This window comes from Perna viridis, chromosome 10 (assembly GCF_037379345.1).
Source record: "Perna viridis isolate PV_CMFRI_1.1 ecotype Kerala chromosome 10, ASM3737934v1, whole genome shotgun sequence".
Classification (NCBI taxonomy): Eukaryota; Metazoa; Mollusca; class Bivalvia; order Mytilida; family Mytilidae; genus Perna; species Perna viridis.
The window spans coordinates 12,084,969-12,112,442 of record NC_142454.1 but is presented as its reverse complement, the minus strand read 5'-3'; the positions used below and the strand labels follow the sequence as shown (position 1 = coordinate 12,112,442).

Sequence of the window (27,474 nt, the reverse complement as noted above, 5' to 3'; positions counted from 1 at the left end):
ATTGTTTTTTTTGAAATATTAGCATGCTATATGTTGAATCAAAGACATATATTAAGATTTATATAGATTATTTTGTAAATGAGATGTACTAACAAAACTAACAACTATATTTATTAGGATATTTTTAGTATGATACTAATAATAACGAGGCCGCGATAAATTACCGGTACTTGATGTTTTAGACGAACAGATTGAAAATTAAAAAAAAAAAAAAACATTGGTGTTGATGTTTCAAGATTTGCTTTAAGTATTTCAGACGTTACATTATCTGGACCAGGGAACCTTTTTAAGATGTTAAGACCTTTGCTGATTTCGGCTTATCTGATTGGTAACAGTTGATTGGAAATTGTTGGATGTATATCTGCGTCATGTTTTGCTTGTTAATGATTTAAAATTCTTTGAAATGTTGAACCCATCTCTTCATTTGCTCTATTTTGTTTTAGGGTGTTTCCATCTTTATTCTTTATTGGTTTACTAGAAATTATGAACCAGCCATCTGAGGTTGTTATTCAGGGCTTTGATATTAATCTGCGTGACTGCTTCCTCTGCCCCAGAATTCATTTTAGATATCAACTTCCTCTTGACTCTTCTAGCGCTATTTATCACCGCACTATGTCTAAGGGTACGTTTTTTTGTCCTTTCTGACTTGTTGCTCTTGTCTTGCTATTACTAAGACTAAACAACAATAATCAAAATATGGCGCAGATATAAATCCAGCTATAGACCAGTTTCCAATTATCTGTAACCAATCAGAAAGGCAGAAATCAGCAAAACTCTTAACATCTTAAAAACAGTAAGTTCCTTTTTTCAGAAACATCAACACAAATGTTAAACGACTTAATTTGCAAAATATGGTGAGATGAAGATGTACTACAAGATAAGAAGGAAGAACACCTATTAAAACCACCAAAATCATGTGATCCTTAACATTTATGTCATTGCTTCTCCACATAAATAATTTGCAATAGAACGCTCAAAGGAAAAAATGTTGGATGGCCAGGAAACACATGGAAAGAAAATCTGCAAGCTGAAATGGAAGCACGGGTACACAAATGACAAGATTTGGTCAGAATGACACAGAATGGAAGAGTGTTGTTAATCGCCTTTGCACTCCATCGGTACCAAATGCTTAAGTTAAAGTAACCACTATAGCTTTGCTTGAAAACTAATATATGGAAATTACATATTATCATGTCATTTCGTTATGTCCACAGTGCAAACGAGTTTTCTTTGTTTTTTAGATTTTTTTAAAGACGATATTCGTACATACCTTGGACATATTGTATGAAACGTTTTGCTGTAATAAACCATTTAAACCATTGTATGGTAAATATGTAATTATTTACTGATATTTGGGAATAATTGGAAACAAAGTCCGTCTTTGGGGAAGATGTCTAGCTAGATAGTGGTGTATTAAGTATGACAATTACTTTATATAATTGCAATAAATGAACATAGTGGAACTCATGTTTACTTGCCAAGACGTGAAAAGAGCTTCTCTTGATTATTTGGTTGGAAGCGTAACCTCGGGAACAAAGCTTCTAGCGGAAGTCAAAAGAACGTAATCCAGAGACATGGACCAGACATGGAAAACAGACAGATACAACAAGGAACATAAAATAACCAAAATAATACAAGCAAAATAACAGAGGTAAATGAGTAACTCGGACTTATTAAATCATGCTAGGCAATCAGCCTACTTACAAAAATCTATCCAGTGCCTATTCACCCATTAAAGGGGTAATACCAGAGCTTTAGGGGGTTACTGTTTGACCTTCACAAGGCTTTTTACTTTTTCATTACAAATTCCGCACATCTTTTGTTGATTCAGACTTACAGATAAAGATAAATGAGAAAAAAAAGGAAAAAAGCCATTATGGGAATTGAATTATCAATCCCATCTGACAAAATGCATATCGTCATTGCTTTTATTTATTAAAATTTGTCTATTTCCCTATCTGGTCGGTAGCTTTAGATTATGGTCCTTTATTACAGTTTGAATGCTGATTCACGTGATTTCCCCTTCAAATGATACTTATCATAAATGCATTTGGTTTCATTTTCATAAATCAGTCCATTTTCCACAATGAGACGTACTTATCATGACTTTTTGTGCAGGACAAAGATATTTGAATAATGAAATAACCTTTACGTTTTGCCAGAAGGTAATTCCAGCATCAGACATGCTGAAAAAGGAAAGCTTGTTTTAGTTTTGACGTGTGCTACACTTGTACGATACAATATTAAATATGGTACAAAAAATTTTTTTCTTTCAATAACTAGTCGTGATGGTTATATTGTTTGTTTTTCAAATAAAGAATGTTGGTTAATTCTAGCTATTCTTCAAATAGAAACAGTTACAAATATGATTCTAATTTCAGGAGTGATCTCAATGATTGCTATGATTTCTGATAGAACATTACACAATCATATGACTTATGAATCTACCACATGAAAACTATATTTTGAAATGAATCGACCAAAAATGATTTCTGTCGTTAAAGAGAAAATATTTATGCAGAACTTATCTTGATTTTCCTATTTCTAATAGTTCATTGCGTTTTCTCAAATTATCGATTGAGATCGTAAATACAAGAAAACAAACGGTCTATTTCAAAGATTCGTCGTAAATTCTTCAGTTCACTTTCCAAATGTGACAACCCACCATTGTCCCAGGTTAAGAAAAGAATTGAGATGTGTTTAGATTAGGTAAATTTTTCATCTTTACGAATAGTTTCACTTCGTTTATTGTGAGACCCTTTGCAGCTTGCATTATGGTACGGGTTCGGCCCATTATTGTAAACCGTGTGGTTACCTATGAAAATTTCATTATTCGTTGCTTGGCTTTTGGTTGATGACATTCTCATTTGCTATCATACCACATCTCCTTTTTTTTAATAAATTTTTATAACAAATAATAATACAGCCTTAATTTAAGTTGGTATTCTTAAGTTAAAACTCAGTTCAATATATTGCAGTGCTTTTATAAATTCAATATATTTATCCATCCAAGTTGGCAGTGAGAAAAGATATGTGTACATTTTTGAAGTATGACAACAACTAAAAAAATGAATCTATAACCTATAAAAATCACTTCCGTTTACATATATTCATAATTATGTATAGTACAAACGGTTCACTGGGTTTTATGTAATTAATGAAATTAATGTGTGTTAATGTTTCTAAAAATTTTAGTGGAGGACAGTATCCCCCAAAAGACGTTAAATGGACCAAAATACCACACGGCTGTATTTGCTATCATCTAAAGTTATTTAAAAGGCGCTTATATTAGAAAATTCAAGGTCAGAGGTCATTATCAAAGGCTCAATAGGGTAACACAATTTGTGTATTTTGTTATTCTTTTGCAACTGCTTCGCTAAACTTTACTACATTTGAACATAATTTTGCGAAGGCATTTCTGCAAAGTCTAAAATGGTCAAATGTTTTAAATGATATTATCCAAGATTGTCAATAAAGGGGGGGGGTGTAGATAAATAATCGACAAAAACAATGGAACTGTAACGAGTAATGGTAATATTGAAAAACACATTTATGGTATATGAAAATCGGCCGTATTTATTTTCGATAGAAGACACTACAAACTTGTTCAAGTTTATCAGTAATTTCTTATTACAACTAGGACTCAAAAGCCATCTTGTTGTAGTATTGTCATTTACAGACCGAAAATTCACCATGGCAATAGGGGTTGAATATCTTCTGTCAACCACAATCAAATGTTTTACGCTACCGGAAGTATTGCATTTTCATTGTTACACACTCAATATGCAGTCTATTTAAAACTTCATAAGCTATGCCCTTACAAAGTTTAAAACAGCTTTTACACCGTAAGCTATTTATGATTTCAAATGTCAAGATCAAAAAGAAATTACGCTTAATTTTATACAAAAATCACATTTTATGACAATGATAAACCTATAGTTATATATATTTAATGATCGATAAAGGTTACATTGAGATTACTAATAGCAAACATGATATAGAAACAGAAAACTATAAATGCAAAATAAAAGTGAACATCTGTTAACTACGTTATTTGAACACGAGGATAAAAGGTGATTAGTTGAATCGTTTGTATTCAGTTTTTGTCATGCATGCAATAATGGATAAATGCGGCAGCTCTTCGTATTTGAGTAAGTACTAAATTAAAATTATATCTGATATATCGCATGGTCTCTTTCTTTCAAATGAATTTGCTCCTTCAATGAATATAGACATCCGAGCTTTTCACACATGCGTTGCGTCCAGATCCATTCATAATACTCATTGAATAGTTTTATATTGTATATCTTTTTTAAAAGTAAATACCTCAATAGACAGTGGGCAGTGCTATGACAACCGAATGCACCCCTTCTTGATCTGTGTTAAAACTCTTATTAGTAAGATTTATTCCAAACTTACTCCAATAAACGAATAAAAGGTTGACAACGTGTTAATATCAGATTCCGCTAATCAAATAATTATTCGTTGCTGAATCGACTTAAATCTAACTTTTTGCTACTTAAAATGGCAAATATTGCAGACACTCTAATGGCATTCCTAAAATCTATAAAAATTGGGCGATTGTGATTTCAAAATTGTCGAGTGTCCTTTCTAATGTAGTAACGTTTCAGCTGCTCCACCATATGCAGTGTATGTATCTCGAGAAATTTACATGTTTTGCTTTAATTTGCGACTATTACTTAGATTTTCTAAAAGTTAATGGAACAAGTATTTTCTAAAAGACTAAGGTGGTCACGTAATTGACAGAGGACAAACGACAAGTACATGTTTGTCATACATAGCCTTTATCTCTGTCGGACTTCATTAGTAACATGCATATGGTGAGTGCCTTACAGAATCCCTAATACTGCTTATCTATCCACTGATTTCAGCCTTGTTTTTGTGTTTTTCTTGCTGAAGTTATCTTTTTCTTGATGTACTGTTTGTTTGTCGTCGGTTGTTCTTTTGTTGACCTTCAATAGATTTCGTCCACACTTTTCTCCTTTTTGGTACCAGCACTAATTTGAACTATTTGTAGTTGAACGCTTTAAGTGAACCTTATTTATGTATTGCAAGTTATCATTGGTGCATGAACTGTGTGTTTAAGTTAAACATTAAAATAATTTCAAGTGACTACCATATATGACACCTACTTTAAAACGGAAACAATAACATTGCTTAGATAAATTTTATTCTAAAATTTGTATTTATCCACTCAGTGAAAGAAAAAGGAAAATTAGAAAAAGTTAAAATCAAGAGAAAAAAGATAGATGGGGTTTATTTCGTATAAACGTCGTAGTAAATTAAATGCTGGATTGTATTATTTAGCCTTACTTATGTTTGTTAATCAAATGTCTCTGCAGACGAAAATCGAAGATTTCAATCAAATTTTACAAACTTTTGTAAATATTTATTACAGTACTTAGTTTATAAATCACCAGCAAGACAGTGACGCCACAAGGATACTCTAATGTTAACATCGATACAATTGTTAAATGAAATATACGTAAATATTTTAATCTTATCGGACATGGCTATTCACTAATTGACCGTTCCATCGATACAAAACACGGCACATATCATATGTTTTGACAGTTCATGGTTTGCAATAAACTGAAAATAATGTCCCTTAAAGTCTTTGATTCCATTTGTTTAATGTAAAGTTCGTATATTTGCTGCGCAGTTAAACATCAGAAGCAATGATTTCTGAATATTTGACTAAATGAATTCACTTAATGACGTCTTGAATAATTCTAGGAAAACCAACAGATTAAATGAGACAATGTAAACAACCTGCAAAATGGTAATTGAAGATAATTACTTCATTATTATCGTCTCATTACCCAACAATTTTAAAATATATTAAAGTGTTTTTCACAGCAATCTAGAACTGGAATGGTTTTAGTTGTTTCTTTTTCGTCAAGAACCTTGTTTTTAATTGCTTCAAAAACCACAAAATATCCAGTGACAATCGAAATAATCTTTTCCCTTATTTGCAATGAAAGTATATTGAGGATAAGCTGTAATTAAGACATTCTATTATGCATTGAAGTACTTTTTGCTTTCAAACTGGTTAATTTAATGGAATATTTGATATAAATGATGCTTGACCTCCTAAAGTATTTTCTTGTACCTTCTACTGTGTAGTACTTATGGACCTAAAATATGTTACAGTTTCAGGAGCATTCTTATTTCATATTAGCATACGTTTTCACTCTTTCGGAATAAATTTACTGGTTAATCAATACATGACGCACTGAGTGGTACATCCGTTGAACATTTTTCAACATATTGTATGTTAATGCAAGGTTTGAAAAAAATATAGTCGATAACACTGGTTTTTTTCTCCACTTTAAACTCAGTTATTACATTAAAACCAATTGTAGAAAACTACTTCTTCCCACGTTTACATTTTATTTCTGCGTAGATGTACTGCTAACGACAGAATACAAGGCGTTGTTCGATTTATCAGTACGTATACGACACTAATTACCATTAGTCCAAAAAGAACTAACAAAAAAAGTTCAGTCATTTTTTAACGTTGACTTGTGAATGAATATCCACAAATCTAAGTTGGGTTTCCGCTAGTCTTTTCTCCTTTCGCCAGTTTGTTTATCACGAACTGGCATTTAACTGTACACTTCGCTTGTTTCGTAATGACTGCGTCGGAAAAAAAACTGCTACAAAAATGCATCGGCTATCTGCCTCCCGTTTTCCAACTGCTAAGGCAAAAACAAAGGGAAAGTAAGAACGGTAGTTTCCTTTCATCAAGACAATTTGTAGACTTTGTGAATACTATTTTTAAGTTAACGGACCACACTTATAACGTAATACTTTAATACTTTCATATGAAAGGGCACAATACATTCGTCTGCAAGTAAACACCTAACGAAAATAACAATTCAAAATATGCATATAATGAAGAATAAGTCTGAGAAGGTCAAACAAGATGGGAAAAGCTCGAAACATGAACGTCAAAAACTCAACGATCTGACAATATAGTTTCATTCAAATAGATTCTGTCTATTTGAAAGGAACATTTTGATCGCTGCATTACTGCGTAATTGGTACTTTTTCAATATAACGTTAGAAATTGAGGGTTTTGAGAGCGCTTCACGACCTTGGAATGTTCATTTGCAGTGACCGTTTAATTCATTTTAACAAGATAAAATAAACAATGGCGTCTTTCCTTTTGATTCTGATGGTACAAATGATCAAATTACAGTGTCTAAATGATGGGTTCTTGCATGTCATGTTTCACACACACACACACACACACACACATACACACACTGTTTGAGTGTGATCGCTACATAAAGACTGATACTTACATGTGTCCATACATCTATGATGTAACATGGTTAACAAAAAATGGACATTTTGCAAAAGTAATGCATGAGAAATTGAAAACACTCTCCTGTTTTCACATACCCAGCTACTGTACAAATCCTTTTTGTGTTTTTTTGTAAATAGAATAACTTATCAAGTACGTGCATTTTATTTTGTATACTATGATAGATAATTGTAAGGTCCACATATGTATGTTATTTTTTTCAAAATAAGAAAGAAATGGAAACAAACCTTTTAGCTTTTTCATTGGAAAACAATATTATGATAAAAATGCTGATCGGAAACTAAAAAAAAAGTCGAATTGACGATCTGGCTCTTGAGTCAGGCCATGTCATAGAAACTCCGTACCATCAACAGTTCACATATCGACCACTTGCTATGGATCAAATCTGCTGTAGGTAATGTTTACACACGAAACGTCTTTAAACAGATCAATACAGTATTGTTGTAAATACCCCAAAATAACCAAAGCGAATTAAGCTCAATTGAGTTACACAAATGACTGTATTGGAAGTCAAAACCAACTAATTCGGATACGTCAAAACAATAGTTTAAGTAACAGAAACAATAAAATGCTGTTGATTCATAAAAAGAAATCATTCGCCCTTCGGGCTCGTGGTTTTTTTTACTCAACAACGGCATTTCATTGTATCTCTATTACATATTAGATAGAATAATCATATGTTAATCGTAAATACCCAAATTATGATTATCCTCCTAAAAACCCTTTTAGATTGAACTCCTGAATGGAGAAATTTCCATGTACTCCTTGAATGCTGGCTGCCCTGTGTTTCATGTAGAAATTGAACTAATGTTCCAGATACGGCGCAGAGTTTTACACAAAAGCTACTGGTAGAAGGTTATGTTGCGCGTGAAGAAAAGCCCTCATTTAAAAGAGTTATGGATATTACTGAAAAACTGGGATCATAGACCATGTGTATCGGTTGTATAAGCGTCCTCTGCTTTTCTAGAAATACCCGTCGAGTTGCTCATGAAAAGTCAAGTACAGGGTAGACGAACGAGAAAATAAAAACTATGACACATTGAACAAATCAGTTCTAGTGGTGCAAATAGATACACCGTAACGATCCAGGAGTTCATGATGACGACCATAAAACTTCTGTAGTAATAACTTCTATCTTGTAGCAACACAAACCTGTTCCAGAAGCCTAATTGTAAGGAATCTAGCGCGATACATAAAATTGTGTGTAGTTACGGCAAGCTCTGCCATAACATATGAATTTTATATAAAACTCCATATGCATGGTCCTGATGGTAATACAACTTATTCGCAAATAAAAAAAAGATATCTAATATATACTCATACCCTAACATATACATAGTTGACAAAGATCGTCCGAAATTTCATGAAACACTTGATGGTTTCAATACCCACTTTATAAGTGGCAATATACAGAAATCTCCTGTCTATGGAGCATTTTGCAGCTGTGCATGTGACTTGTACACTGACTTTCTAAGAAAAACAGGGGTACTGATTAATAAGGTCGGGTATATTCAGACTTCGCAAATTTGATTGTCGATATAGAATTTCGTTCTCACAGATGAAACTAAATATCAATAATTATATTGATTGACCACCCAACGAATGTTTCACTCAGTTGAACTGTGATGGATGCAATTTGGGAGCAGGATTCGATTACTCTGTTGGGGCTCCTGGTTTTTTTTAATAACTTATTTTCCAAAAATTGTTCTTGTGCAACTAAAAAATCTGGTCTTATTGAACTTTTTTCTAATTTGTCTCATCTTTTTTTTCACTTCAGATGCTAGTTAATCTAATACATAATTATATTGTCGACTTGTTCTTGTTAATGTAGATTTGTCACTTATAGTGGTGAACTACAGAATTGATGTCAAGACAGGTGATAGCTGGGGAGCAGGAACAAACGCTAATGTAGAAATTATTTTGCGAGGCAATGGTAAACAAACAGAGAAATTTAAGCTGAACAAAAATTGGAGAGATGATTTCAAAAGAGGAAAAACTGATGATTTTTGTGTCACAAGCGAAACCAACATCGCAGAAGTGACAAATATCGAACTGTGGAGGGATTCTACAGGTTTATTTAGCAGTTGGTATGTTGATTACATTGAAGTTACTAATTTGATGACAGATATAACATCAATGTTTCCTGTTCTGAAGTGGATCACAGCTGACAAACGATATCCTTTTAGCCATGTTGACACATGTCTCCCTCAAGATGATCCCTTTAAAGAACTGAGGGCTTTAGAGCTACAAAGCAAACAGAAAATATACCAATTAGCTGTTAAAGTACCAGGAACAGTCGCCCAGGTCAGTTTAAAATTAATGATGTAGGAAACAAATGAATGGATACGTTATGCACATTTGTGTATGGCAGATAGATGATTATGTCGGAAAGGATTGTAGTTAATTCAAGGGTACATGATACGACTTTCTGGACATTACAAGACACTTAACTTAAACAAAAGTATTTGAAACATTGGTTCTGTAAAATTTAAGAAATAACATATTTTTCGAAAAACACCTTGCAGAACAAATTTTTCATCTACATGTATCTAAAAATACTTTACAAGGAAAACAAATTACAACGAATATGTTCTATTTTATTTCATTAATTCCTGTCGCAAACGTTTTCATTTTTGGTACTTTTTCAGGTGAAAGAACTCCCGGAAGACGAGAAATTCTCTTTTCAATATCAGGTACGAAATACATGTTTTATATTTCCTTTAAAGTAATCGCGATGGTAGCTGTAGTTTAAACGTCACAAAAGGGGGGTGAACACGTCCAAAGTCACTTATAAAACTACAGAATCAGCTTTCTGAAAATTAAATGGACAATAAAAATGATATGTACACAAACATTTTAAATAATACATAAAATAATTGAGTGTATGGGACTTCCAACAAATATTTCTTTCTTTTTGTTTTCTTTTTGTTTTTTTATTTTTAAAGCAGAATAATGCAGTAGAAAACTTATGAGAGATATAATGATATAATCAAGAAAGAAACACGCACTTCCTGTTCTAGATAGGTATTATATTGGTTCGAAATCAAGATAATCCAACAAAGCTCATTTAGTTACTAAGCCAACACAAACTGAACGTAAGATCATTTTGAAACAAAAGAAACGTATAATAAACAGTAACTCCTACAGGTAAATGCAGTATGATGTAAAAGATAATTACCTTATATCTTATCATTCAATGTAGTATCGCCCAACTCCATTCACATTCTTACTTGTACTGTATAAACGATGTTCAGGAAAATGTCATAAATTTGTAAACGTTTTTCAATGTTTTTGATTTTAGTTCAATATTAACTACAAGCTAAAGAAATATGCAGAAGAAAGTAAGCGTCTTGTCCTAGAGAATGGCATTCAGTGGAGAAGTATTGATGACGTTAAAAGCTGCTATACTGATGTATTCGGTGTGCCAAAGGTAGCAATAAGAATGATACAAAACATATCGAATAACTGAATTTAATAGTAAGAAACAAAGAAAAGAACAAATAAACTAAAAGAATATACACGTATTAATAAATAAACCCAACCTCCACTACAAAGTAGATATACCGGAAGAATAAGAGCCTTCTTTTCTTAGAAACATCAAGCGAGTTGCTTCTATGATGAAACAATAGGGTTTAACCGAAAGTGGAAAATTGTAACATCTCACTTGGATGGTAGCTCACCCCATTCTCATAGTGGGAATGGCCACGCTATAATGCTCATTCATAGGTAATGAAGGACTGTAGCAACATATATTATAATAAATGAGAAAATATCGCATTTGTTAGATTTTCCATTTTTGTCAATCTCTTACAATATGTCAAGATGTGTGTGATGGTCTTTTTCTTGTTTCTTTGGTAAAGAAAAAAACCAATGAAAATTTTATTTTTCAATGACATAATGTATTTGGCGGTAGAGAGATCAAAGAGTCGTTCATTTTTTAACCAGAAATGCAATTTTATGTAATTAACTCACATATGAGTGAACGAAGAGAGCTGCAGGGAACTACAGTGTGTTTACATTGGTATACCGATTTTCTGTTAAAAAAACATGAATAATCTACTGCACAAATTTGTTGTCGTTTATACATTTTTATTGTATTCAAAAGATGACTTTGTTAAAATCAAAAGAATCTCTTTTAACTACTGTTAACCCTGAAATTTTCGCGGCAGTTTTATTTTCGCTTATTCTGCGCCGATCCGTAAAGCAAATAAATAAACTGTTGCGAATATATGCTTTGATTTATAGCAAAAGCTACGAAAAAAACAAGCCAGCGCGAAAATTTCCTGGTTTACAATACCAGGTTTGTGAAGCACTTTCAGTTTAAAGATCAAATGTTAAATACAAATAAAGACTGAAGTACGTTGAATGTTTTGTGCAAAAGTATTTAAATGAGCAACATAATTTAATTAGAAATGGAGTCATAGATCGAATGTTCACAATGTCAAATGATATATTTCGCAATTTTCTTTACATCAACAAGAAGCAATATCGAGGTATGTGTATTCGAGTCCTCCATTTATTTTTTTTATTAGCAGCAATGTAATATGTTTCAAACTTAACATCAGAAATTGTAGAGTAAAGTGTTGAAAATCAATGATTGGACGGCATTCAATTATGTCGATCATATGACTAGATAGTTTTCTGTATTCAAAATATTCAAATTGAGATTCTACAAGATATTGTAAGCACCTTTGTCAGATATAGATGTATAGACACTTTGATTTAGAACACTGATTAGTTTTATTTTACTTTTTTTAGTTTAAACATATTTATTAATCAATTTGCATATTCAAACATTGTTTTTAGGGAGCTTCATTTTTTAATGATGATTCCTACTTTGGCAGACAACGACTTAGTGGATTAAATACCATGGTTATAAAACTCTGTACAGAAATTCCAGATAAGTAAGTTAATAAACAAAAATAGTTCATTAGAATCATTAACATGCTTATATGTAATTTAAGTCGATTTGGCTAATTTATTATTTTTAGTCTGTTTTAAAGGCGCAATAACTGGTATAACTAATGTAGTTTATGAAATTTTCTTGCATGGAGTGACACAAAATGCATTTACAAGTACAGCTCCAAAAATCAACTTTAGAACAGATTTACCGAACTCTTTATCGTTAAGTAGGGGAAAATGTCAAATAATACATGAATTGGCAAATATAAGAATAAACAGGAAAGCGAAAATAACATTGCTTTTGACATAGTACAGACATTTTAAAATGAAATGATAATGGCTTCCCAAATCTTCCGTTTCTAAAGTGGCAATAAAAGTTCTTGTGTATGTTTGTGTTATCCACTTAAAAGTCAAAGTTGGTAAAAGAGTACTTATTCAATCCAGTGTTAGACTTCATATCCCATAAATTGCTGTCAAACCTCAAAGTTAGTCGTGCACGTGAAAGGGTCTCTAAAAGACTAGTTTGCTGTAAGGATTAGATGTTTACATTTATATATTTTTTAGCTTGGTGTAAAATAAAGTACCTGATGAAAAGTAATAAACATTGATAAGTGATTTATGTTTCGTGTTTTCTTTAAGGTTTGGTGTTACAGAGGACATGATAAGTGGACAACTTGAGGGGAAAACACTTCAAAAGGCTATTGACGGGAAAAGAATGTTCATAGTTGATTTGGAGATTTTAGATGGCGCACCTACGAAATCACCAGAGTTGTTGGTTTGTGTTTTATAGCAATAATTGGATAACCAAAACTAGATCACAGCGAGTGCTGAAGATCGCTAAAATGTACCAAGAACGGACGTTTACAATCAGTAAAATTTTCTAGTAATCCACAAACCATCACTGATACACGTAGAAACATTCTTATCAAAAATAAAGTAATTTCACAGTGAAATTGGATATAGAACAGTTACATATATAACAATTAACATTATAAATATAGATTGCAGTTTCATCATAACTAGATACATGTAAATATAATATGGCAAGAAAATCTAGATTACATGATATGTCTAATTAATTTCAGGTTCCTGCTCCTATTGCTTTGTTTTATTTCAACAACAAGAAACGTTTGATTCCTGTTGCTATACAGCTTTACCAACAAAAAGGACCACTTAATCCAGTACATATATTTAATTGACAAGACGAATATTTAGTCGAGATAATAATAATAATAATAATAATAATAATAATAATAATAATAAATTGCACTCCACATCTTTAAATATTGACAACTATTATATTTAACATATTTACATCTACCTAATATGATCACCGTTTAATTCGAAATAAAAAATTCCGATTATATTCAATGCTCTTTCCTTCACTAAAGACGTGATACGCAAATATTTATACTCTGATATTTATCTCGACACAACATTTTATGAAGCTAAAACAGTTCTGAATTAAAATAAACATCAATTTCCACATAGTTTACCGCTTTTTAAAAAAGACAATATAGTATTCTAATTAGTTTGGCAATTTGACAGTACACACTAGACGCCAGGCGGTAACCAATCACATCTGCTTGCCGATCTCAATTTTGGTATTTTGAGACGTACTTCATGTGAAATCAACTCTAGCAAAAATGATGCGAATATACGCGGTCCCTTTAATTCAGAATTCAATATATAGATTACATGTAATTACTACACATTCCTCTATTTTGGTGGCTATCTTTATCTTATCTATCTCAAAGTTGTAGTCTGGTTCTAAATGAAACCTTACATAAATATTTACAAAAGAGGAAAAATGCATTTAACGCATAGTAAGTCATTTTTACATTTGTTTCGTCATCCAATTAGTTCAGACTAACACATATAAGTACACTTTCAAGGTTTTCCTACCGACTGACCCAAAGTACACTTGGATGATGGCTAAAATGTGGTTTAATCTTGCTGATTCTACATATCACCAAGCACTAGCTCATTTAAGTAAGTCTGTATATTAATCATGTCAGTCGTCATATTAGTTAATATTTTGTTGATTCTGTAGGATTCAAACATTACATTCATGAATATATAAATGTCTAATAAGCAGCTAATTGGTTTTATTAACTACTGTGTCAATAGATATCATTTTTGTATTTCAGTTGGTTGTGTTGTTTATTGTCAATAATATCCATTTTATGTTTAAGTTTCTTTTAGTCAGGTTTTTATGTTATTTTCTAAATACCGTTATAGCATTTACTCACCTGATGATGGAAGGAATCGCTGTTGTCAGTAAGAGACAGCTCTCCCCGTCACACCCGATACTGAGACTACTTAATCCTCATTTCCTCTATCTTATGCCAATTAACTAGTGAGTAATTAATTATAACGATAAAGATTATTACCTGCATGCAATTATTATTTTTCTTTTCATTTGTTAGCGACTTCTTGCACTTGTAATTTCAGTACTTTATATTCGCATATAGTTTGTATAATTATATAATTATACTCCACATAATGCTGCATATCTGTGCCGTGTTTACCGCCACATAGTTCTAGCTTTATACAAGATAAAAATGTACCTCCTACATATCATACACATATGTTTTTCGTATATTTCTCGATTGTATGAGAACGGAATGTTACATGAAATGATCTGTTAGAATTACCGATTTTCCGGTTTAGGCACAGGGGCTCGTTACTAGACTATATACAATGTAGGTCGTATACATCAGCCGATATCTATGAATATTGATTGCCAGTTGTTCAATCTGGTTCCCTGGTCAAAATCGTAAGCGACACAAAGATCGCTAAAATGTTTCTCATTAAAAAAAATATCATACATATCTTGTTTTTTGTGCTTGTGTGAGAACGGGAAGTTTACCTTAAACGATGAAATGGTCGGTTAGAGAGCATTGAATTTATGTAATATTACATGTATCAGTTTCCGATTCAAACACAGGGGCACTTTACAATTGACTATATACAGGTCATATACATTATCAGGAACCCCATATCTATATATAACCATTGCCACTTGTTTAATTTGTTTCTGTGTAACCATTGAAAACAGTCAGGTCATCAAGTTTACAAAAGAGTACGCCATCATATCAAGGGAACCAAGATTCTAACGGAAGTCATCCGAGTTTACAGCATATCGCATTCGTGCCATCTAGGATGTTGAAAGTAAGCCAAAATCAGTGGCGGAGAATATCTGACGATTAGCGATTTTAAAGACTACAGTCTTATATTAAAGTGAAAAGACATAGGACAATAAACCCATATTTGGTCTCAGAATTTGATATGGTGAAATGATCTACTTGTTTTTAACTATTCTATTAAATATCTCGAAATTGAGCAATGCTTGAAACTTTCTTTTTTTCCACTCGACGGGTGTTTCTAGAAAAGCAGAGGACACTTACTCTACCGGTGCACCTGGTCAATGCTCCCAGTTTTTAGTGTAGTCCGAGTTGCCCATTTGCATTTGTTACTTTGTATGTATGATTTTAGTTACTTTTTTGTGTGTGTCTGTTTTCCGTGTCTGGTCTTTGTCCCTGGATTACATTCTTTTGATTACCGCTATAACCTTGGTTCCCTTGATTACTCTTTCCAATTTCGGGTGTCTCTGCCAACTTGAATGGTAATGCAATATTGATACGATTCCCAATCAGTTAAGACAGCCTTAATAAGCGTTGACGGAGACTTGCAAACATGCAAAAAAGCATTCTAAATTTGGTGTTGGTACATTTAAGATCTCAAGTAAATTAAAAGGGCTAACCTTTAAAACAAAGCTACTTCTTTTTTTTAAAAAGGGAGCAAAAATTTCCCTTATCGTATTTTGGGTTTTGAAGTCATAATTTGAACATCTTAATGTTAAAAGAGTAATCAAGGGAACCAAGGTTATAGCGGTAATCAAAAGAATGTAATCCAGGGACAAAGACCAGACATGAAAAACAGACATACACAGCAAAGAACATAAAGTAACTAAAATCATACATAAACAGTAACAAAAGTAAATGAGCAACTCGGACTCCACTAAAAACTGGGAGCATGGACCAGGTGCACCGGTAGGGTAAGCGTCCTCTGCTTTTCTAGAAACACTCGCAGAGTTGCTCATAAAAAGTCAAGTGCGGGGTAGACAAACGAGGAAAGGAACAATATGACCCGTTGAATAAATCAGTTTTCATGGTGCTGATGGATACACCATACAATCCACGAGTTCATGATGACGACCATAAAACTTCTGTAGTGATGACTTCAATCTTGTAGCTACATAACCCTGTTCCCGAAGCCTATCCGTCAGAGCTCCAGCGTGACACAAAAAGTCCGTTCAGTCTCGGCAAGCTCTGGCATAACGTACGAACACTCCACACGCAGGAGCCGAAGGGATGTTGCCACAGATGAAAGGAAAGTTGACAATTCTGAATGAAAAGTCATCACGTTTGTCGTAAAGTTTGGTCAATAGTTTTCCTTTACCATCGATTTCTAAGTGTAGGTCAAGATATGAGGCTGACTTCACAGTGTCTGTAGTATCCTTGATCTCAAGTTCTTTTGGGTAGATGCGATGTATCAAATCCCCGAAAGTAGGATTGTTTAAAGATAACACGTCATCTATATAACGGAAACTGAGATTGAAGGATCTAGCTAAACAATATTCTTTCTTCCTGATCAGATCAGCTATAAAGTCAGCCTCATAAGAGTGAAGGAATAGGTCAGCTAGTAAAGGGGCACAATGTGTTCCCATTGGAATGCCGACCGTTTGTTGAAAAACACGTCCACCACATTGGACAAATATGTTGTCGATTAAAAATTCCAGTAAAGGATCGTTTTAGTCTCACAAATTAAAGAGAAAAAATACAAACAGGTTTCCATCATTTCTGCTTCAATTTTAAAAGTAAATCTTAAAAGGTGTTTACTTAAAATTAAGTTTCACTCACAATGAACATTTATCGGCAACTTTATCGATTTTCAATTGTTCCGACTGCCTGATAATTTCTTATCTCAGGCCTCTGCCAAGATACTAAAACCTATCGGCAATATCCACTGACAACTTTCCGTCAAATCGACAGCGACGTCGCCGATAAACAGAAAAATATCGGACTCGCCATGATATTTTCTATCTCGACTTCAAAACCGCCGTTATTCTGTATATAACTACTTTACTACGAATAACCTATAAGTAATATAATCACGATTGTTTCATGATTGACAGCTTGGGTCTAGTGACGTTGTTAAACCCAGGTGGAATATTTGATCAGACATCCAATGGCGGAAGAGATGCTTTAGTATTTTTGATGAAAGAGAGGTAGAGTAAATAATTTCGACGTAAAAATTGTATTTCCCTATTATAAGTAAAAAAAAACATTAAATAACGTATAACGTATGATGAGAAAAACAAACCTGCGTCATATATTATAAAATCCAATAAATCGATATAAATTTAAGTTTGGATTCTGAAAATCATCAACGGTCATCAAACAGAATATCAACTGTGATACTGCTAAACAACAAATACTTAGTCATAAAGAAGGGTAATAACAAAATTATCGAGCTGATATAATAAAGGGAATAGTCAAAAGGAAAGTCCGTATACAATGGTATAACAATGGCAGTATCAGGGTAAAGAACAAACAGCCGCATCTGACACAGCACAAATCTGCAGAAATCTCAGGCATTCGGCTTCCGGGAGAGACCAGAAATTTCGAAGTTATGTCCTCATGCAAATGGACGCGTTTTTGTTTGCTCCTTCCAAAATTGGATTATACTGTGTTCTATAGTTGACTTCATTTATTTCGTTAGAGGATCCGTCGATTACAGGATAAAAATATGTTGAACGTTCAAAATAGAACGACAAAACACCCAGAAAAAAAGTTACACAACACAACAGTAAAGAACACTACTCACGTCGGTCATATTAACTATGTATTAAGAAGAAAGTTTGTCCGTTAATCCGGAGTTGGACTTTAGACTTTGTATACATTTAATTGTAACGGTACCGTTAATTACTAGTAATGTATCTCACTCCAGAAACGGTGACATATACAGACTTAGTGCCGTGCTCACTCCCATCGGCGCAAATAGTGGGTGATTCAGTTTGTTTGTTTGTTGGGGTTTAACGTCCGAGCAGCAATATTTCAGCTATATTCAGACGATGAACATGAAATGAATGATAAAATGAACATGGAATGATGATGAAATGAAAAAGGGATGGGACACAAGGACAATGGGGCGACAAATTTTGATTGCCACTGGAAATAGGGAGAGGTGGGTAGGGTCGGGCAATTTAGCCTCCTGTGGCGGAGCCCTATGGTTCCTACTCCGGAGAATACCACAGTATGGTTCTTTAACGTGCGAGGAATGTGGCATCTTTCCCAACACAGTGCACTACTATGGTTTGCGGTCAGGTTTTCCGTATTATAGCCTGACAACCCCAGCATGTAACACGCCAGGGGTACCCCATTCCACCACCTGGGGCACACATCCCAGTTGCTCTGTGGGCAAAGCGCCCTAGCCCCCGGCTAGGGTTCTGAGCACTATTTAGTCGCCTTTTACGACCAGCTTAGCGCTGCTGCAGGCCTATTCTTTTAACACCCGGACCTGCACGGGGCTGGGTGATTCAGAAAATGGGTGATACAGAAAATGCGTTTATTGACTACATTGCATCGAGTAATTAATCCGTGTTAGTTAAAGAATTCTTAAATGACAGTGATTGTGAGCTCTCACGAATCATATCTGTGATTGATAAAAAGTGTTGCAGCCTTCCAAGAGATTCTTTCGTGTCAAAACTGTGTATCCTGTGCGATAACAATACTGACTTATTAGAACAGATACGTCTACACTACTTTGCTTTGTCTAAGAACCGAAATGACTTTCCTTACAAGTTATCTGGGCTTAAACAACGCATCAACCAAAAATCAAGGCATGGGGAGACACTAGTTCAGAAGTTAGCACGTAACTGTTTCGCATTAAGCTTAGCCACCCTAGGAGAATGCTGCGATGACCTAAAAGACTCTATTAGCATTAGGACATTGTCGAAATGCAGTGCAAACCAAGAAGCAAGTTCATTCAATACAAGTCAGTCGGACAATACAATTTTAAATCTACAAGAAGCAATTGTGAAAATCGAAAGTAATATTTTAGAAATGAAAATCAACCATGAAAAATCATTAGATTCGATGAATTCGAAAATATAGACACTTGAATCAGAAAACAAACTGTATCATGATAAATTCTGCAAACAACAAAATCGTCTTGTTAACTCCAAAACCAAGTAAACCATTTTAGAGCAAAATGTGAAATATTAACTGAGATAACAGCCGTATTAGTGACAAACGCGTCCAAGTTGAATCATGCACTGAACACGCTTAAGGACATAGAGGATGATAAAACTGCAACGAGCTCAACAAATACAGAGGTACAAACACCAACAACTGATCTGTTGCAAAACAAAACAAGAAATGAGAAAATAGAATCAAAACTCGAAGCCATCACGAAACTTTGTATAGAGACGAAATTCCGTATAGACTCTGAATCTGTCAGGATATCGAACATAGCTGACTCTAAGGCTTCTGGACTATGCTTCTTAAAAAGCAAAGTTGGTATTCTCAGTGATCAAATGAAAGACAATGTAATATCTATTCAATCATTTGAGAGGTCAACATCATCACTCAACAAATCTGTAACAGAAATACGCAAAAGAGTGAACACTATTGAAAAAAACTTTAAAAGTACCTATGTTTTGCAAAATACTTATGCTAAAGTACTTTGCGAACAAACAAAAACATCATCATCGTCAGAGCAAACCACACAAAAAGGAATTATACCAGTCAATAAAATAGATAATCGTGCGTGTCCTGAGACTCCAAATAGTAGCCCAAAACGGAGGTGTTCCACATGATGCTAACATATCCATTGAACGACCAGTCTAGCGAAAAGAACAATAAAATAAGTATCCACTGCCCAAGTTCTGTTTGTCACCCTTTGAATAACGAATTCTGTGGGTTGGTTCAAAAGAAAACTCGTGCTGCAAGATTTTACATAGGTGGCATAGACAAATGTAATTCTTCTGAAAATGCGATGCGTCGGTTCCTTGAAAGCCGTAACATTAAGGTCACTTATCTCAGGTACTTCGATAAGAAATTTAAAAGGACAGCCTTAGTTCAACTGAATGTAACGTATGAAGATGCCGAGAAAATTAAGGATTCTCCATTTTGGCCATCAGTTGTGTTTGCTAAAGAATGGCTACCATGGCAACAGTTTGTGGCTGAGATGTACGGAACCATCAAGTATATTAAACGCACAACTTAGTATGATATGTTGGAACTGTCGTGGGATATTTTCTAGTATTCCTTATCTATCTGAATCTCCATGATATCAACATATGTGCCTTATCAGAACACTGGTTGCGAACTCATCAATAACACGCATTGAACTATATTGACAACAAGTATGTAGCTTATGGCAAAGGAACTGATGATGTTAATCCCGAATCATTCTCTACAAGAGCATCTTATAGATAAGGAGTAGCTCTCTTGATTTCAAAAGAAATATACCAGTACACAACAGAAATAGACTGTGAAAGTTCAAGGATCGGTCGGAATCGAAATTTACTTACCAAACTGCTCTCCGATTATTGTGCTTTCAGTGTATCTACCTGAGATCAGTAATTCGTTTCAATTCTTCCAAGAAGTGGTAGAGTGTCTCTTTGAACTTTGTTCGACGTACAGTATTGTTGGCTACTTTTCGATCTTAGGGGATTTCAATGCTAAAATCAAAGGCCCACGATATGACTTTACCCCCGACCGTAGAAGTGATCTTCTTCAAACTCTCATGCTAGAACAAAATTTATTGTCAATAAATATGGAAACTTCGTGCAAGGGACCAGTATGTACCTTTCAATCTTACGAAGACGGTCCTGCTGCACGGATCGACCACGTTATAACCAACCCTATATTTCAAAAAATTATGTTTGTGATGATGTAGCATTCGGTGTCTCTGATCATCACCCTGTCATTAGTTCGCTTGAAATAGGATGTTCATACGTCAAACCATCAAAAACCACCAATAACAATAAAGTCGAATGAAACCGATCTATAGATAAAAACCTCATTGAAGATTATACTTTTGCAGTTTCTCAGAATTTGTGGAATTCAGAATTTCCTGATCGAAATGCTAACTATATCTCGATTGATTCGTACTATGAAAATATAGTGTCAGCTATGACAAAAGCCGAACACGAAGTTTTACCGCACGTTAAATACAAAAAAATATTGTAAACCTTACTGGTCCGAGGAATTGACTTGTTTACAGAATGAAATGCGAACTTCACATTCCTACTGGAAGTCTACCTGTCACTGCCATTTGCGTGACTGTGCTGTCTTTACGAAGTATAAACACGCAAAAGCCAATTTCAGAAAATCATTACGCAGAGCTTACGATAAGTTTGAAGCTGACATCTCTGCAAAACTTGAATCAGACATTGACGTTGATCAGAATAATGTATGGTCTATAATTAATAACCGGAAAAAGAAATATACGATGTGTACATCACTCAAGAAGAACGGCCTTATTTATTCACAACCGGAGGCCATCAACGAGATTTGGTATGAACATTTCTGTGATGTGTTCTTGTCAACAATCTCTTAAGATAAAAACCGTGAAAAAATCATATCTGACCAGGTGAATAAAATTCGTGATGCTGCAAAAGCCGTCAATTCCGAAGCCTTAATATTCACCTTTATAGATGGCTTAAACAAAGCATGTGTGCACGATGGAATAACCTATGAACACATCCGGTATGGGGGTAATCTTTTAGTGAAACATCTATGCCACCTATTCAATATTATTATGGAAAACGCTTTGATACCGAACGATCGGCAAAAGAGTACGTTCATACTTCTCTATAAAGGTGATAACAAACCAAAAACTGATACGAACGCATACAGAGGCATTTTTCTTGTTCCAAGTATAACCGAAGTTTTTGAAAAGCTTATAGAAATAAAGCTCACTGAAATACGGACAGATTTCCCAAACCCTCAGCAAGTCGCCTATCAAAAACCTTTATGCAGTATGAATGTCTCATTCAATCTACTAGAAGTCGTTTATTACCATGTCGAACGTAATGGCACTGTATATGTTGTATTGCTAGACAGTGCTAAGGCATTTGATACAGTACCACATGATGCTCGACGTATGAAATTTATGAGTATGGAGTAGGTAGCAAACCTCAGGTTACTTCTTGACAATATGTATCGCGGTCTCCGTGGATCTGTTTTCTCACAAGGATCAGTGTCAAAAATGTTTGAACTAAAACTCGGAATTCGCCAGGGAAGCGCTTTATCAGCTAAATTATATATCATATTCATAAACGATCTTATTAATGAACTTGAGAAAACCAATGTTGGCGCTAACTTCTATGATATCAAAACAAGTTCAACCGTTCAGACTGATGACATAGCCTTGATTACTTCAACTTACGGAGCTACCCAACAGCTTGTGAGAATTACAGTATTGCTTGGGGATTTTCCTTCTCACCATCAAAGAGCAAACTGTTACAATTTGGAAAGCATTGCACTATTACACCAACGTTTTTATATGACACCGAAATTGGACATGTCAAATCTGCAAGACACGTAGGAATCATCCTTGAAAAGTTTCGACAGAACCATGAAAGTATGTCGGTCGTTACGTGCTCTGATTGCCTCTTCAATCCGACTAGGCGTTCTCCCTGCAATACTTAACCCATTAGTGTGTTCAAAGATGATAAAACAACTAGTGTACTCCGAAGCTCTATATGGTTGCGAACTATGGGATAGACTATCACCAACCGAATGTTTGGTGCTTGAAAGAGCGCAGCACCATATATGTAAAGTCATCCAAGGACTCCCTAGATTAACAAGGAGTAACATGTGTGTATCTCTTTTGGGCTGGTTTCCAATCTCCAGCTTTATTATAGAGAATAAACTTTTGTTCTGTGGTCGCATTTGTAACCTTGGAAATGATTCATTTTCCTTTAGAATTCTTCTCCGGAGAATCATAGACACCAGATATGGCACCACTAAAAATATTGGATTTTGTTACTGATATTTTAGACTTAGTAAATAGATACAACCTAAACAAATATGTTGACACTTTCATAGACAAAGGTAAATTTGTGAAATTAGCCGTGTCCGAAATTGAGTCATCTGAATGGAATTTTCAAATGAACATTTAACCCGATTTCAACATGTTTAAAACAATCCATTCCTCATGTAAACCACACGCAGCCTGGAAAGTTGCACAGCTTCACCCTAGCCTTCGTTTACAAGTGCATTATGTGATTTCATTATGCTGCCACGTACGAACTGGACCATTTACTTCACAAAAACTGTGACAGATGTGGGAAATTATTTTCTGATCCATGCATCCACGTCCTTAGTTCATGCGACTATACCGACGATGTTCGCGATGTTTTCTGGTCAAGAACTATAGACATCAATCCGATTTCCTTTAGTGTCTACCTAGGAAACATGTCAGATCAGGACTTTGTATCTTAACATGTGAAACCGAGTACTCGCTTATCAAAGAGAAATTGAACAATTCAGCCTGAATTGCGTAAAGCTAGTGTGCAATTCTTGCAGACGACTGTTAGGACCTTTCAATTGATTTATATGTCCATATTTCATATTCTCTCCCCCGTGCTTAATTAAATTTCTCCTAAAATGTTAAGAAAACAAAATGAATTGAACTGACTCTTAAGATGAATCTTGGAATAATACGTATTGCCATGTAAATATCATATTGTATTCACTTTCTTTTAATTTTGTATAAACTGTTTATTATCTATTAAAACTCTCTAATAGGAGACAAATAAAAGTATATACATAATGCGCATCGTGGTTGTCCTAGGAATCAATCACGTACATATAAATATAAGTCAATTTTGGAAGAAAAAGGTATTAAGATAATGTAGGGACATTAAATTAGGATAAATACGACAGTATAGTTTTTGTTGAGGAATTATTTCCCAAAAATGTAACTATTTTATGAACAAAATAAATAAAATTTTATTTGAATTTTAGCTAGCTCATTATGGTGTCCTTCATCTCTTTAATGTGACCTACTTTTTACAAAGCACTGAGAGTTTTTGAAGTTATAAATTGACAGCTTTATCACCCAAAATTGTGTTTCAGGTGCTTGTATATATATATCCATTCGTTTCGAGCTAAGAGTAAAAGGTATGCCGAATCAAACGTGTTCATATATTAGATATAAGTTAATTTAAAACTATACGAGTAGTTATAGCTCGTTTTAGATTGACGCAGTACAAAACATTGACACATAAAATTATACATGTATGAATTATATTAAACTGAGAGTTCGCTCAAAATGAATTCACGCACAAGACAAGATATATCTGTTATGGTAGATGTAAACAGATGTACATGTGTATGTTGTCGAAGCTTCTACGTTCATTCCCATTTTTAGTATTATGATGATGTACCAAGCCTAACTATATATATAAAATGTTTAACATTTATTTAGTTTGAAATTCTGGCGACTGGATCTACATGGCACATTACCTGAAAATCTGAAAAGTAGAGGGGTTTGTACCAATTCTAACTGGTCTATTTGACAAAAACATATGTAATAAATGTTAATATTATGATTTCATGTAACGCTAAATATATTTGGGGCTTTGTTGAATTTGGCCATCATACATGTACATAGAGACTATCATACACTGATTTTTACTTTTATATTTTAAATAATAAAAATATTTTACTTATATTTTATATTTTGACTAGAATACTTAGTACAAGTAGAATTAATTAGACTTCTAGTATTAACTATGAGTATTTTTATTACATAATTTAGAGGAAATATAGTAGAACTGATTTGTTGTATTCGTATTAGTTCAATAGAGTTTTGACAGGTCCATGACAAAAACGTACTCAAGGGAGCGTACTACGTGAGAGATGACGCTTTGATGATATATGATGTCATTAAAACATACGTATGTAAATACGTCAGACACTACTATGGTTGGTATTGGTTATGATTGAAAATGTAGACATTTCATTTTCATATTTGGTTCAGTAATTTCCTATTTTTCACACACAAAACAAATACTAATAATAATAATAAATAACGAAAAATGCTAAAAATTGACGTGACTACATTGTGAAGCGAAATATAGCACAGTATTTAAAAACGCTAATATAATTCATGGACAAATGTATTGTACCATTATTCAAATTTCCGATTTATTTCTTGCATCGTGTTTCCTTCGCCATTTACTTGGAATGTACTTGCAGTGCTATTCGAGCGACTGTAGTTTCCATCAAATATAAAAATTCAGTTTTAAAATATATTCTCCATGTAATTTTACTGTCTTATATTTTCCTTTTTAGCAAAAACCAATTCTATCAAAGCTGATTACGAAATACAGGCGTGGGGAGCAGAAATAGTTAAATCACGAGAGGAAGGAGGAGTTGGAATACTGGTTCGTAATTTTTTTAAAATTTTTTCATTAATCCGCCCAGGTTTGCAGGGTTTCTTCCAGCCCTGATTTTTTGTTACATCTTCAATTTTGTCATCTAAGTATTCTTCAGGTGTAGTCATGTACTCATTAATCGACATGGAAATAATTACAACAAAATGAGTGTTACTACTGAAGTGTGAATCTCATTTCAAAATACTGTTGTTGAAAACGTAATTTCATAACTAGAATTTTTTCTGTACTTGATATATTTTGAAGGGGATTCCGAACGATGGGCGGTTTGAAACACCAGAACAACTGATTATTACACTGACAGCTGTGATATACACATGTAGCGTTGGCCATGCCGCCGTCAATTTTCAACAGTACGATGAATATGGAGCACCATTTAACTATCCATACACATTATATGGAATTCCTCCAAAGAATAAAGTAAGGATTACGAAACAGCTCATATATTGCAAAATACTACAGATTATATTTAAAGCGTTCTCATTAAAACACATTGCGTTCGGTGCTAGTTTATTAAACAATCATGCTGTAAACGTACTAATTTTCGCAGCGTACTAATTTTCGCTATTTTCGCGGTGGACAGAAAACCGCAAAAAACAGTACACGAGAAATTGATTGTTGACAATATAAAACGTTAATCACTTTTTTGAAACCGCGAAAATTGATACTCGCGAATATGTTCACTCGACAGAAACCGCGAAAATTAATACGTTTTACGTCTACAGTATACGATAGGAGGTAGTACTACAACTGGGGAATCTTAAGTGACTTTTGAACCTTTGTCATATAGTTTTGCAAGAATATTCTTTAATTTAGTCCTATGATGTTAACATTACTTGTGTTTGTATTCTTACTTTGTAAATTTTATTACAGGAACCACTTACAGTAGACAATATCACCCAATCTATAGCATACCGACCAGTTTTGCTAAAATTGATGTCTATTACCTCCATTCTAAGCGAGAAGGCAACACAGAGTTTAGGTGATTTTGAGGAGCAGTACATTGTAGATCCACCTGCGGTGACGATACTGAAAGAGTAGGTTGTTTGCATGCCTTAAACTTTTTATACAAATGTATTGGACGATCTTCAGAATCCACGTATTTATTCATTGAATATACTTAAAAAACGTATACATTTGGCACGTTCGTTAGCTGACGATGCTGACTAGGCCACGGCTTAATGGCAGTGACATATCTATGAGCATTTGTAGGTTTTTGAAAGTCTAAAATCTAATATTTTGTCTTTTCCTTTTTCAGATTTAGGAAAAAACTGCGGGTAATCGAGCGGATAATAGATCGGAGAAACGCTAAAAGAAAATTTCCATATGATTACCTCCATCCAAAAGCTATTCCTAATTCAATCAGTATCTAATTAGATGCATTCATTGAATTAGCATGTTAATAAATGAATACATTTGAACGTTTCTGTTACGTATCATGCAATGTAAAAACGCATAATACACAAATTCAGATTTATTTCTGATATAAATGGCAGCTAAACCACTGTCTTAAATAACATTCTTTATGGACTGCTGTAGTTGCAGTTCTCTTTCCGTCCGTTTATTTATTGTTTTATTTGCTTGTTTTGGCGTGCTATTTTTTGTGTTTGGTTTGTTTTTAATAATTGCTAGGATATTAAAGGAGTATTTGATTATTTAAAGTAAAATTCGTCACTGAAAACGTACAGAAACTTCATTAAGAAAATGTGTATCTGATCGTAAATGCGAATGGTACCGT

The 27,474-nt window shown here is 33.9% G+C and overlaps 1 protein-coding gene across 1 annotated transcript; it reads left to right on the top strand.

Annotated features, from left to right (window-relative positions):
• Nucleotides 1-4,006: 4,006 nt before the first annotated feature.
• Nucleotides 4,007-27,115, top strand: LOC148604546 (allene oxide synthase-lipoxygenase protein-like). The gene is made up of 16 exons (XM_088548614.1): nucleotides 4,007-4,151; nucleotides 9,186-9,658; nucleotides 10,003-10,047; nucleotides 10,656-10,784; nucleotides 12,161-12,258; nucleotides 12,896-13,031; nucleotides 13,342-13,437; nucleotides 14,152-14,248; nucleotides 14,498-14,615; nucleotides 17,457-17,549; nucleotides 24,767-24,827; nucleotides 25,158-25,266; nucleotides 25,636-25,727; nucleotides 25,983-26,156; nucleotides 26,610-26,773; nucleotides 26,995-27,115. The coding sequence occupies exons 1-16, from the start codon at nucleotides 4,109-4,111 to the stop codon at nucleotides 27,107-27,109; spliced, it is 2,043 nt and encodes a 680-aa protein (XP_088404740.1). The 5' UTR covers nucleotides 4,007-4,108; the 3' UTR covers nucleotides 27,110-27,115.
• The last annotated feature ends 359 nt before the right edge of the window (nucleotides 27,116-27,474 follow it).

Excerpts from the sequence above, each read along its gene's own strand:
- LOC148604546 (XM_088548614.1), top strand. The coding sequence starts at position 4,109 with ATGCATGCAATAATGGATAAATGCGGCAGCTCTTCGTATTTGA. Across the intron at positions 9,659-10,002 it reads TACCAGGAACAGTCGCCCAG|GTGAAAGAACTCCCGGAAGA; the intron begins GTCAGTTTAAAA and ends GTACTTTTTCAG. Across the intron at positions 12,259-12,895 it reads TGTACAGAAATTCCAGATAA|GTTTGGTGTTACAGAGGACA; the intron begins GTAAGTTAATAA and ends GTTTTCTTTAAG.